At 37.3% G+C, this 13,691-nt stretch overlaps 1 protein-coding gene across 1 annotated transcript in view; it reads left to right on the top strand.

Moving 5' to 3' along the window:
* LOC124262111 overlaps positions 1 to 13,691 on the top strand; it is a 121,688-nt gene that overhangs the window by 65,295 nt on the left and 42,702 nt on the right. Inside the window, 26 exon segments of the mRNA XM_046696559.1 lie at positions 90 to 209; positions 317 to 508; positions 637 to 759; positions 1,106 to 1,291; positions 1,452 to 1,574; positions 2,087 to 2,269; positions 2,428 to 2,565; positions 3,032 to 3,220; positions 4,162 to 4,308; positions 4,613 to 4,795; positions 5,180 to 5,302; positions 5,835 to 6,023; positions 6,210 to 6,338; positions 6,535 to 6,720; positions 7,017 to 7,160; positions 7,404 to 7,589; positions 7,890 to 8,009; positions 8,145 to 8,327; positions 8,608 to 8,733; positions 9,045 to 9,230; positions 9,320 to 9,448; positions 9,666 to 9,851; positions 10,484 to 10,609; positions 12,914 to 13,096; positions 13,209 to 13,337; positions 13,490 to 13,672. Coding sequence (XP_046552515.1) covers positions 90 to 209; positions 317 to 508; positions 637 to 759; positions 1,106 to 1,291; positions 1,452 to 1,574; positions 2,087 to 2,269; positions 2,428 to 2,565; positions 3,032 to 3,220; positions 4,162 to 4,308; positions 4,613 to 4,795; positions 5,180 to 5,302; positions 5,835 to 6,023; positions 6,210 to 6,338; positions 6,535 to 6,720; positions 7,017 to 7,160; positions 7,404 to 7,589; positions 7,890 to 8,009; positions 8,145 to 8,327; positions 8,608 to 8,733; positions 9,045 to 9,230; positions 9,320 to 9,448; positions 9,666 to 9,851; positions 10,484 to 10,609; positions 12,914 to 13,096; positions 13,209 to 13,337; positions 13,490 to 13,672 — 4,092 coding nt within the window.

The following is a 13,691-nucleotide window of genomic DNA, read 5'->3' as shown; positions in this document are numbered from 1 at the left end:
TTTATCCTGTTTCTCTTTTAGCCACAAAGTCTTCATTGTTGTTTCCGCTTTATCAATGGTGCAAAAATTGTTATTCATTTATATTCCAGGGGACAATTGTTTACGAAGTGACAGGTGTCTATCCTGCTCCATCATTCTTCAGAGTAAACAATGAGACTGGCTTGGTTGACCTCAGCCAGCAGCTCACCACCATCAGCGGAGACTATAGGGTACGTACAAAACTTGAATTCTTCACAGTCTTTTACATCATTTACTTTTCACATTTCTTGTGGTAGAGACCAACAGTAGAAATATCATTTTCTTTTCTCCTTTTCAGTTACGGGTCATTGCATATGACAGCTTCTACCCAAACAATGCAGCCACATCAACAGTGACGATCCTTGTGGATACCAACCCCAACACTCCTATATGTAACCCACCTGTTATCAGTCAAAGCTTGGACACTGGCTCACTACTAACTCCAGTTGGATTTGTCATTGGGACTGTCAATGCAACGGATGCTGATGGGGTAAGTTATAATTACCATCTCATACATCTCCAGCCAGCTTTGTTGAACCTATATACCTATTATTTATGCCTTCCAAGTACCCCCCTCACAGATTTGAGCATATTTATATAAGTGAATTTAAATTTCAGGATCAAATCTCCTATTCCATAGTGAATGGTGACCCTGAGGATTACAGATACTTCATTGTAGACCCAACTGATGGCACCCTTCGTCTCCGTGAACCTATCGATAATACCTTCACTGGCTTTAACGTAAGTTGTTGTTGTTTATGTCTTCATAGGTCACTTCATTAGGATTTATATTGTTACCTACCTAGCATTCTGGTCTACGATGCCCATAATAATCTGTAATAGGTCAATGTTCTGGAAATGGGTCTATGATCATCATAGCTCTAGGATAACTTTGGGGACCTGGAACATATAGAGGCTATGAAGTGGTGATTACTTGTGACAGGTCTTGTAATCGCTTCTGTACTATAGATGAGATATATCTATAAGCAACTATGCTACGTAAATGTTGACATATGAGGGCCTACAGCAATGATTTCTGTCATAACATATCACTCCCTGTGGGTTCTATGTTCTATGTATATAACAGTTCCAGATTCAAGCCTCAGACCGTGGTGTTCCTACTGCCAAAGTGTGTACAACATTTGTTAGCATCACAGTTCAGAGGGATGACGCTCCCTTCTTTGTCAATGAGCCATACAGTAACACCATTGATGAGACAGTCACGACTGGTACTCCAGTATTCCGAGTAGAAGCCCAAGACAATAATCTCAAGGTATTCACAATTTGTTGTTGTAACATGACATTTTTCCTTCAGTCTGTTAATTTACATTTCACTGAAACATGATGCCTTGTGCTTTCTTATCAGCAAGTATGATAATTAAATGATTACAGCATTTGAAAATACTGAAAGAAATGGTGCATTGTTCTTTTAGGGTCGAATTGTGTATGGTTTGGCTGGTGATCTGCGTGCTCCCTACTTCTTCACTATCAATGACACAAATGGCATCATCACTCTAAGGAACAGTATACGAACAGACACCTTCATGTCATACAAGGTAGGTAACAAGTCCAACAACTCACAGTCATCAGTTAAGCTTAAAATTATAAAAGGACAGCAGTATATAGTTATACCAATTAATTTTTAAGAGTTTTGAACTTAGAAGACTCATGGAATTTTTTGTTCAACCAATAACTTAAACACATTCAAATGGATTGTTTTCAGATTGTTTTCAAACTCTATATCTATAGGAGAGGTGCAGTGCAAAGTTTTATGTTGATATTTTTAATTTATCAAGAATTATATCTTTGGAACATGAGAAAAGGTCCACATCAATTTGTCCAACCAATAACTTTACAATCATTTAATGAATGGTTTTCAGATTTGGGTAATGGGTTCTTTGTGTATATGAAAGGGGCAATGCAAGGTTTAATAAAGATATTGTATTTTTGACTAGAGAATAATAATTATCAGTTGTAGTTCAGCTGAAGTTGGGTGTCATAATTGGGGGTATTAGTAAGTCCTGCTCACTTTTTTTGCTTGTTTAATTTATGTCACTGCTGATTTCAGGCTAGAGTAACAGCATACGACTCGGGATCAACGACACGTACTGCCACAGCAACTGTAGACCTCACTGTGAATCGCAATGCTGGCCAACCAGCATTTGGTTTACCTAGTTATGATACGACCATTGAGGAGTTGACAGCAGTGGGAACAAACATCATCAATGTCACAGCCACTGATTCAGATCAAGTTAGTCCAATAATAACTCTGCCTTTTTACATCCATATGTAGCCTCAATTACTCATCATTTACACTTAATATGTTGACTGATATTGATGTGATAAATGTTATATTTTTTAAAATCTTGTATTTCATATGATATATCTTGATATATCTGATCTCTTCAGGATGTCCTCCGCTACACTCTTGAGGGCAACCCGGTATCAGTGAATGGGCTACAGTATTTTGGCATCAACTCCAATACAGGCAGGATCAGTGTCATCAGACCATTGACAGCTGATGTGGCCAGAACAAGTCAATATGTGGTCAGTAAATGTTTCTTAGGACTTGTGTACTTTGAAATCCTGGATATTAAACCTTTCATTTCACAGCAGTCAGATAAAATCATACTAAATTATAAAGCTCTTTAAATATTTACTCAGTTGAAGACCAGTTAATTCCTACTCTATGTAGCGAACAGAGTTCACCCAATCAAACATTGTCAGGCATTTTTGTGAACAAATTAAGTATGTTTATGCATTGTGATCACTAAATTGGACTATCCACATTCAGAACTAGATTTCTGGATGTCTTAAGGAATTAGTTTTATTTTTAGAATGTATGTTGTGGAAGGAGGGATATCAAGATGTCTGAGGGCTGTGCTCACTTAACAGTGTTTATTAAGAGTCAAGTGAATCTCCCGTTCCAGTGTCAGCCTATGTAGAGATTGTAAAACATGAGCACTGAGTAATAGAGAGTCCATGTATGCCTACAGATTCATTTTTCTTTCAGATGACTGTACGAGTAACGGACCAGAGGCAACCAGTTGAGAAGTCAAGCACTGCCCAAGTGACAGTTAATGTTCTCCGTAACCTCAACAAACCATATTTCAGAAACAACCCATACTCTCGGCAGATCTCTGAATTAACCACAGTGTCAACTTCAATCATCACAGTCACTGCTGTTGATGATGACCTCAAGGTTAGTAGTGTGAACAAGACTGAGTATTAAATAGAGGATACTAAATTATCTTCCGTGTAATACCATTTCACTCGTTTGATACTAAATCTTTCACGAGTTTAATATAAATGGTATTTCATGGAATTGAGTTTAGTATTCTGTTTTTTACTCTCCAACATAAATTGCAATTGATAGAAACTGTATACAGTGTGATGACTCTCAGCTTTCTGCGAGTCAAGCAAGGTCTCATACCATTGTGACAGAGGTATTAGCATTGTGACGTCATAACTGTAAATCGTTATGACATCATACGTCTAGCAGCATCACACCAGTGTAATATTGCCGTAAAAATATTACACTGCAGTATCTTTCACGGGTGAGTAATAATGTAATGTATTTTAAAGGTGTATCGTATGTAAGGAGTGAGTTAAGATTTTAAGTCACATCGGCAGTATTTCAGCCATATCGTGGATGTCATATGTAATGCATTCCTGGATCATATTATATGTTATGTATTTGAGGGGGCATGTGTTTTGTGAGTGAGTGAGTGAGTTTAGTTTTACGCCGCTTCTAGCAATATTCAAGCAATATCACGGCGGGGGACACCAGAAATGGGCTTCACACATTGTACCCACATGTGTGTTGTATTTCAGGGGGCATATTGTATGTAAACTATTTAAGGGCCCATATTATTTGTAATGTCTTCCAAAGGGCTTATTGTATGTAATGTATTTCAAGCTGTCTATGTAATGTATGGAGTGTATTGTATGCAAATTATTTGAGGGTGCATCTTATATGTCATGTATTTCACTTGGTGTATTGTGATATGTTGTCTATTTCAGGGGGTATATTACACATAATGTATTTTATGGGGAGTTTATTTTGAAAGTTTATTGATGTACAGTCATTTGTAATGTTGACTGAACACTAATCTTGTATACACTGAATGTAATGTATTTCAGGGAGATCTAATTCTGGACGTAGTTGGAGAAGGATCAGCACCATCCTACTTTAGTCTCACACCAGCCACACGAGTTGCTACAACCCGAAATGCTCAGGTTGATCTCCGGAACAGTGTACGATCTGACAGAGGGCAGTTTCAGTATGTGGTAGGTATAGACCTGATCCTCTTCATTAATGTGCAGGAAAATACTTCTGCCTTGTACTCCCTTCAGGTAAGGGACTATTTGGGACCAAAACAGATGGAAAAGTAGATAATAATCAGTAGTTTTTACATTTATTTTACATTTATTGATGCTTTCAATATGGCTTGCATCATTGACATTAACCTTGATATTTCATCTTGACATGTTTGTAATGTCATGGGCCATGGATAAGTGTGATACATCACCCTGCATGTTGGATAGAATAATATCAGTATGTCATCTGCATTATGTTTTATTTACCTTCCAGCTTGTTGTGAGAGCCTATGACTCCTTCTATCCTCAAGATTTTGTTGAAGAGCGTGTAGTTATTGATGTCACACGCAACGAATTTGCACCAGAGTACATCAACACACCCTATCGAGTAACAATTGATGAGGACACACCAGTAGGCAGAGCAGTTATAGATGTGAATGCTACAGACCGTAATGGGGTATGTATGCTACAATTCATTCAAACAGACTTTATTGTTGGTATGCTATTTCAGGTCCAATATCAGGTGTTGCGAAGTAATTAATGTTATAAACCAATGCTTTTAAATTTGACAGTGCGGACAATATGTAATGCGAACAATCTGTCACTAAACTATTTTTTAACGTCATTGGACTATATGTTTTCGGACAGCAGAGTTTACTGTCGCTGTGATGAGGTAGTATGGGTAACATTGTAAAAACTCAGATAATGGCTTGCGTTTACGATAAAGTTGTCTTTAATATGTTTGTGACATTTTTTGCAGTTGCACATTCAATAGTTAAGTGATGAAACATGTTACTAGATGTTGTTCAGATATGTCAGCAGTATGTGCTGTTTGTTTCAGGATCGCATTTACTATGCAGCATATGGAGAAGCAGACACCATGCAATTGTTCCAACTAGACCCAAACAGTGGAGTAGTAACACTGATCAGACCCCTGGTGCCTGGAACCCAGATGCAGTACACGGTAATTCAACATTCATTCCCTGTATTAGTACCCCATTTGATTGCCAGTTGTAATGTCCAAGATCCATATCAGGATTTGTTCATACTATAATGGACTATTGTCATTTATTACCTACGAGGGCGAAAATATCGTGGTTCATATTTTTCATACGATGCCCTAGGGCAAAATATCACTTTGTCATGGTGACATGACGTCATGAACAATGCTATGTAAACAGCCTATGTTTGAAAGTAGATTTGGGTTTATTTTTCTCAATTTGACGACTTCCGGTAATAAACAGAATATTATGTTCGAGCCCATATCATACTATGTTTACGACACTCGTGCCTAAATATTGGTATATCCCTCTCTCTCGCTTGGGAAATACCGACATTTAGGCACTCGTGTCCTAACAAAGTATGACATGGGCACTCATATCATATCCTCTATGTATTTCTATAGTTTCATTATTATTATCATGATTTTGATAAGGCAAGTGTTACACTGGAGTTTGATCTTTGTGTTTAATTTTGCTTTCTGCCTCCATCTTCAGATGAGAGTGAATGCCACTGATGGAGGTCTTCCTGAACGATGGACGCCAGTGGAAGTCATCATTACAATCAGACGAGATCAGTTTGCACCCATATTTATTGGAAACTATCAAACAAATGTCTTTGAGACCCAGGCAGTACCATCAGATGTACCAATTGTTGTACAGGCCACAGACCAGGATGGAGTTGTTGTACGTATCAAAAGAGCTTATGCTGTTACCTAAGCAGTGCATTAAAGCTGTAATAGTGTTCTAACCATAAATGGATTGCTTTTGTTCTGGTTGAATATTCATGTCATGTGAATTGTATTGTAGGTTATGAAATATGGTTATATGCCTACATAGACTACATTTCAGTGTTTGTTTGTTTGTGCCTAGGGCCAGATTGTGTACAAGGCTACAGGCATCTACCCAGCACTGAGTTTCTTCGAAGTGGATGGAACATCAGGACAGATCAGACTCATCAGAGATCTCAAAATGGACTTTAGCAAGCCCAACCCATACTTGGTAAGTCATGACATCAAAATTGTTCACAATCCTAATCACAAGTGGAAGTTTAACCTGGCATGTAATAACAGCTTTGAACATCTTAGGGAATTGGAGCTTTGAAATAAGAAACGATATTTATCTAAGTAAGGTTAAAGTGTGGGGTTATTAAATTTCATTGTTTCTGATTCTGAATGAACTGAATTGCATATTCTAGCTGGAAGTGACAGCTGAAGACAGTGCAAGGCCAAGAAAGAAGGGAACAGCTACTGTCACCATCAATATAATCCGCAATCCTAACACACCACAGTGGGGTTTGCGTAGCTACTCCGCCAACATCCCAGAAGACTACCCTGTCCCTGGACCTGTTGTAAATGTTACTGCAACTGACTTGGATGCTGGGGTATGTCCACTTTATCTTGAAGTCATACTGGTATTACCTGTTCACGGTAACCATAAATTACTGTAGATAAGCCTAATTTTGAGGACCACAGAAAGGCAGTCTGTAAAAGGGGTTGGCTTTATTTACAGGTTACATTTTTGTCAAACGTTTTTTTCAGGGGGTACACCTCTTTGGATGAATAGAAGTCACTGACAAATACTATAGAATCATAATCTGTCTTTATTGAACATGAAAGCATTTTTCTACATTGCTGACTTTTCTATTGCCTGTCTGTTATTCGTCTCTGTATTTTCTAGGACAAGATAAAATACAGTTTGAACTCAGAGGTGATCCAGAGAGATGTGAATATCGGTCCTATCGGCTACTTCTACATTGACACAGACACCGGACTCATCTCACTGAGAAGGAGTGTCCTTGGCAGTGGAATTAGACAGTTCACGGTCAGTACCTTCTCTGTATTCTTGTCTAGAGTACTATCAGGTTATCATTTTCTAATAAATGCCATATTTTGTGTGTACCTACTGAACTTTTTTAATTTGTGTTCTGTTACAATTTTATTTGCCTTTCATGTTGAATCTTGTTACATTGTTGGTCTTAAAAGTTAACTGGCAAAACTTTTTTCCTTTTAATTGTGGACTTGATAATGGAATTATTACTGTGCAACAACTTGACCTTTGTTACAGCTTGGTATCACTGCCTGTGATAATGGATATCCAGTTCGCTGCATCAATACGACAGCAGTAATTACAATCAACCGTGATGGTCAGTCACCCGTTTGGCAGAATTCCCCCTACAATGTTCAGATCCAGGAGACTCACGCTGTTGGCACATTCGTTCTATCAGTCCGAGCGGTTGACCCAGATTTAAAGGTATTTTTAGGACTACAAATTCATCAGAAACTCTAATTCAAGAAAAGCTCTAATTGGCTGATATTTCTGGTTATGTAATAAGATGGGTGCTTTAGTAATTATCATTTATTTAGTTGTATATTTATTATGTAATTTTGAAAATGAATATTAAGTAGAAGATTCACTGCATCAGTATCCTGTAAAATGTTGTGTGTTGGCCAGTGAACCTAAGACCTCTGTAGTACTATGTGAGACAGGAACATAAGACAATTGATATTTAGCCTGTTATCATCCTCTAAAGGGATATCTTGACTGTTTCAGCCCGGCAGCCAGGTGGTATATGAGTTTGTTAACCGGCCTGCCTTCTTTGCCCTTGATGAGTTATCTGGGAACATCACTCTGGAAAACAGTGTTCTCTTTGATTCCAACACACAGTATAATGTAAGTTGTCACAGCTTGACCTGATACCAAACTGTATTTTGCCTTTTAATTTCTTTTTTGTGTTTGTACAATAAAAATTGTGTTGTTCAATGCCAATGATGTTTTCTTATATGTGTATGTGTATTTCTTCACCAGTTCCAAGTTCGAGCATATGACAGGTTGGACAAACCTCGAAGTGTGACAGCTGATGTGACGGTGTTTGTCATCAGGAATGCCAACGCTCCAAGCTTCCTACGTCAGCCGTATCAGACAACTATCTCTGAGTACTATACTGTAGGTTCTGAGGTCCTCAACACTACAGCAGTGGATCTGGATGGGGTAGGAAGACCATTTCTTGTCAGCTAGTCACTGTGTTGTGAAGCTATTTGCGTCCTGGTTAAGCAAAAATATTTTCTCTCATCACTGGAACACTTATATTTTCAATCATCATGGAAATACTGTCACATTAATTGTTCTATGATTAAAATGTAGCATGTTTCTTTGGTAAAATTGGACATGATATAAATGCTAAAAGAAAATATCTGATAGATGCGTGCATGATTCCGTTCACTTTTACAGATTTTATGAACAATAAAGACCTAATGTTTCTTCTGTTCAGGATGTGCCACTGTACTCCTTTGTGAACCCGACAAATGAGTTTGCCAGCAAATTTTACATTGACCCTCGTGATGGAATCATCTACCTGAGGAGTTCCATGGAGAGGACCCCGATTACATTCTACAATGTAAGATATAACATGACTCCAGGCTTTTCTAGTGCTCTGTCTCAAGTACATTAAATTAGAAAGGCAGATACCTTATAGGATGAAGAAACAACTTAATAATTGCATCATTTTGTTCAGTTTACACCACCCCTATTAGTCTCTACAATGTAAACTATAACCATCATCACTCCTAGTATTTCTAGTGTTCTGTCTTAAGTATATTCATACAAAATATTTGAAATGTATTATTAGAATCATTTTTATTGAAATTTAGAAAGGCAGACACCTTATAGGATGAAGAAACAACTTAATAATCACATCATTTTATTCAGGTTACCATCTCAGCAACGGATCAAAGACTTGTGTCTCCCCGAAGTAGTAGTACATATGCCGAAATACGAGTGGATCTAGATGACACCCCACAGTTCACCCAGAATCCATATAATCGACCGATTCAGGAAAGCTTTACTGTTGGCACCTCAGTCATTACTGTCCAGGCAGTTGATCCTGATCTACAGGTGGGTACTTCTTGAAGAAGAATGATAGATATTTTACAGTTATGGATGGAAATTGATATACTGAAACTAATATATCTTTCATATTTCAGGGTGATATTCGTTATGGCATTGATGGGCTCTACCCAGCTGAATCCTTCTTTGGCATCAATTCCACATCTGGAATAATATCACTCCGACAGGACATCAAGAATGAGCCTCTTCAGCTGTCCAGCTACACAGTAAGTACATGAGGATATCTTTCCAATGGACACACTTGAGTATTAAAAGCTGAATAACACACAAAGTCTTCGCAGTGATTTGTTTGAGCTTAGACACACAAAATAATAATGAGTACTTTTCTGTTACAAACGAGTGGTGTTTCCATCCAGTCTTAGAACTTTCAGAAATTGTATGTCTTTGCGTTAATGTATTTTGTCGTGTAAACCAATGTTTCAGTTGCGAGTATTTGCTTACGATACTGCACACCCTACCAGCCGAGGATCCTCCAGCGTTCTTCTTAGCCTGGTGCGAGATCCCAATGCACCACGCTTCATTCCAACTGATCAGTATGAAACAATTGTGGATGTGAACACGCCAATTGGGGATAGGATTGAAAATACCACTGCAATTGATCTTGATGGAGTAAGTATAGTTTACAAAGAACAAGTAATAAAATGTTGTTCTGAGGATGTTATAAAGTGGATGTTGATGATCATTTGTCAGTGTATATCCTTGATGTTGGAATGCAAGTCTATGTCTCAGTATGCAGTAGTGTTTTGAAAAGATATGCATTGTAATGATTAGTTAGTACTATAGTATACTGTTGTATGTTATCATCAGTTTTTGCAGTGTTTGTTACAAGACCCTGATGTCTTTAGGCTAATTAGATATTTGTTATAAATTTGCATTGTACTGCACTTAGGGTATGAAGACTTGATATGCCATGCTCTCTTTAGTATATATAGAGCTATAGTTATATGAAGCTTTATTGTGTTCATGATTTGTAAAGCCACAGGGCCTTAATGTTCAGGATACATGTCCCAAGGTATATATTATCTATAAAAATAAAGAATATATAGAACAGCACAATTTATTGCGGAGTTACCTTCAGGATCTGTGAAGTGTTTGGGCAAAATTATATTAATTTCAGAATATGTAGATGGGCTGTTATGTGATATCTTGCTACTTTCGGGCTTTGTAGAAGTGGTGTTACGCAATACCAGTTTCTTGACATGATGCAGTGTACTTATGCTATGACCTGTTCTTGCCTTCAGGACACAGTGACATATCGTGTGGTAACTGCCTTCACCAACACTCTGAAGTACTTCTATCTTGACCCTGACACTGGGGATATCCATGTCCGTGCTCCACTCACATCAGCACCTGAGAATTTCTATAGTGTAAGTTACAACAAGTGTTATTCAATATTGTGATATATCAAGAAGTATTTTTGTAAATAGTTGCCATGTCATTTAGACATGTTACCATTAACTATACTACAACAGAATTCTAAAGATGCTGAATTTTGTTTATGAATCGTGGTTTTATTAACTTCCAGGATTATCTAAGTGTTCATATAATTTTCCTTTTGTCAAAGATCAATAATATTTCTTTTCAGTAACATTGAACAAAGGAACTGAAAGCTACTCAGTACCAATAATTAATGCACAAAGTCAGTTTATTATTATGTAGTGTTCACAATAAGTGGCTATAGATGCCTTATTGTGGATGGTGATGTAGTATTAGGTATGAGCACCTAGTTTTATGGTCGGTATGTTCAGAATTAATCCCAGTCCTTAAATACCAAGGGTGCCTCTGCTACAAGGAAAAACCGATCAAACCATGCAGGATTCTCTTACGTACATATCCTCTTGTGATAGATAATAACTTTGTACTACACAGGACCGTAATGGTAGCTCGTTTGTAAGTATTACTATCAATTTTAATGTGTACATTATGAATACATTGTTTTATTTGAACTAACATATTGAATTGCTTTGAGATTTTGTCAGTGCTTTATTGAACCTTTTAACAACCCGCCAGTTTAGTCCAGTTGGCCTGAAAGGTTCATTGTAATGTCATATTCTCCCTTGTTATCATAGTGATAGTTATTAAACCATTTACATTTTTTGCTTATCCAGTACCGCCTGATGGAGTGAGCTGAAATTTGGTTTAGTTTCTAACCATAAGAGGGTTAAGCTTATTCTAGAATGCAACCTGTTGTCATCTTTGATTTTCTGAAATTGTTTTATCAGAAACTACTTTCCAGGTTGAAGGTTTCGGGTGATTGAATGATAAAAGAATTATTAGTATATTGCTGTTTAAATATCCTGAGTAATCTGACATTTGTGCTTGTAGTGTTTATTATAATAGTATTATTTTTTGTTGTATAATAGCAGTCTGGCTTTATCACATGTTTGACCTGTGCAAACAACCCAAATGCATTCCCTCCCTTAATATATGGTTGTTCTCTTAAAAAATGTAGTTTTGTTATGAAAACCTATGAGCTGCCCATTCTTTTCAATTAATTTCGAACAAAAACAGCATAGTTTCATGAAAAAGGTTTCTTAGATAGTTCACACTAATTCTACATTTTATTTATCAGAACAGTCTTAAGTTCCTCTTGTGCATATCAGCTTATTTAGGCTTACATTTCTACCAATGTTTATTTTGTTCTTGGTAGAAAATATATCCCTAGGTCTAGTGAACACTGCCTCTATTTTGACTGAATAGTCGAAAAGTTTGGTTTTGCTATTTCATAACCCAACCTGTAATTTCCAAGTGTATTGTTGATTTACCAATTGCATGACTCTGTACGAAATTATGTTGTTGTTTTTTTTTTCGACCTAAATTCTGAAAATTGTGGGTTTTTCTAACAAACATGTGAAGACAAACATTGGGATGAATATATACACACAGAAGGCACTGATCTGTTTGTACTTAGTGTGATTTAAACATATGTCTTAAACCATCAAGTTTAACATAACAATAACTGGATGTGACCTGGTTGTATTTAGTACCAGTTGTAATATACCAGTATTCTGTCTTTTCATTGGATTCCTCACCGTGACCCTGCCGACATTAAAGCAACAAAGAAAATGTGACTGTCCCGTGCTATTCATTTGAAAAATAAATAACAAAATTCGTGTATTTTGGATTAACATTTCTCATTAAGTCTGGATTCTAGTACCTTTTGGGGGGATTGAGTCCCATACAGGATTCGTAGCAAAATTAGAAAGAAGGTAAATTCAAGCTAGTAATAATCAATATTAACACGAAGATTAAAAAAAACATACAGTCTGAGGAAAGAATAGTGTATTCCTACATCATGAAAATGTGGATTTCATTCAAATCCTTGGAAACAGGGATATCAATTTATGATTCCTCATAGCTTCAAATTTGGTGCATAGAATGCAGTTTGCTGATTTTACAGTTAATTAAATGTTGACCTTTTGGACAGTGTCACTCATCATTGATTTGTTTATACTGGTGAGTAGTACCTGTGAATGTGAAGTCCATATTCACGAAGTATGTCTGAATTCTCACTCTCCCATATTGATTACTCTACTGGTTGCTCTTACAGAGAATATGATCCTGCTTGAGACATGTATCATGGCTTGCAATGCATCTCAGCAGCAACATATTGCTGCATGCATCACATTATTTTGTGGCCCTGAAAACTTTATTTGTCATCTTGGTTTTAGATGGTGGTTCAAGCATCGGATGGTCGTGGAGGAACGGCCAATGCAACAGTTACAATAGAGATCAATCGACCACGTAACCGTGATCCCACTTTCACTGGCCAGCCATATAATGCCAATATCCTTGTCACTCAACCAGCCAACTCGTATGTGACGAGAGTCACAGCAACAGATGCAGATCTTCAGGTATGTCTTTCACAGGATCACTTTTGCGGATTTCCTATGTGTAGATATCAGAATGTTTGCTTTTGTATGTTGGAAATACCACGTTGTTGATGAGTTGCTATCATTGCTTCAGGGGAATATTGAGTATGAGGCAGTTGGTGTGTACCCAGCGCGTGACTTCTTCCGTCTAAACAAGACCACTGGAGAAATATATGTGTCGAGGAACCTCACCACTGATCCCTTGAGAACACCCAGATACACAGTAAGAATACCTTTCCGTTTTATACAGTTATTTACACCTTAAGTAGACATCACTCAGCACTTTTTGTTGATAATTTACATTTTTTGTTAAAAACTGCTTGAGTCTGCTGCATCACCTTTTTTAGTGTACTTATTAAATCTGTTATTTTCCAGCTCCGCGTGCAAGCATATGATACAGCATTCCCAACTATGCGTGCCAGTGAAGATGTGGTCATCTTTGTCAACCTCAATCCAAATGGTCCAGTATTTAATGATTCCGAGTACAGAATCAGCATTCCAGAGAACTATCCTCTGAACAGCATGCTGCTGGGAGTTGGCGCTTTTGATCCTGATGGGGTAAGAAATTTGGCCACAT

This window comes from Haliotis rubra, unplaced genomic scaffold (genome assembly GCF_003918875.1).
Source record: "Haliotis rubra isolate DU_JTF1 unplaced genomic scaffold, ASM391887v1 Scf821, whole genome shotgun sequence".
In the NCBI taxonomy this organism is placed as follows: domain Eukaryota; kingdom Metazoa; phylum Mollusca; class Gastropoda; order Lepetellida; family Haliotidae; genus Haliotis; species Haliotis rubra.
Note: the sequence above shows the minus strand (reverse complement) of the source record. Positions and strands in the feature narration are given on the sequence as shown.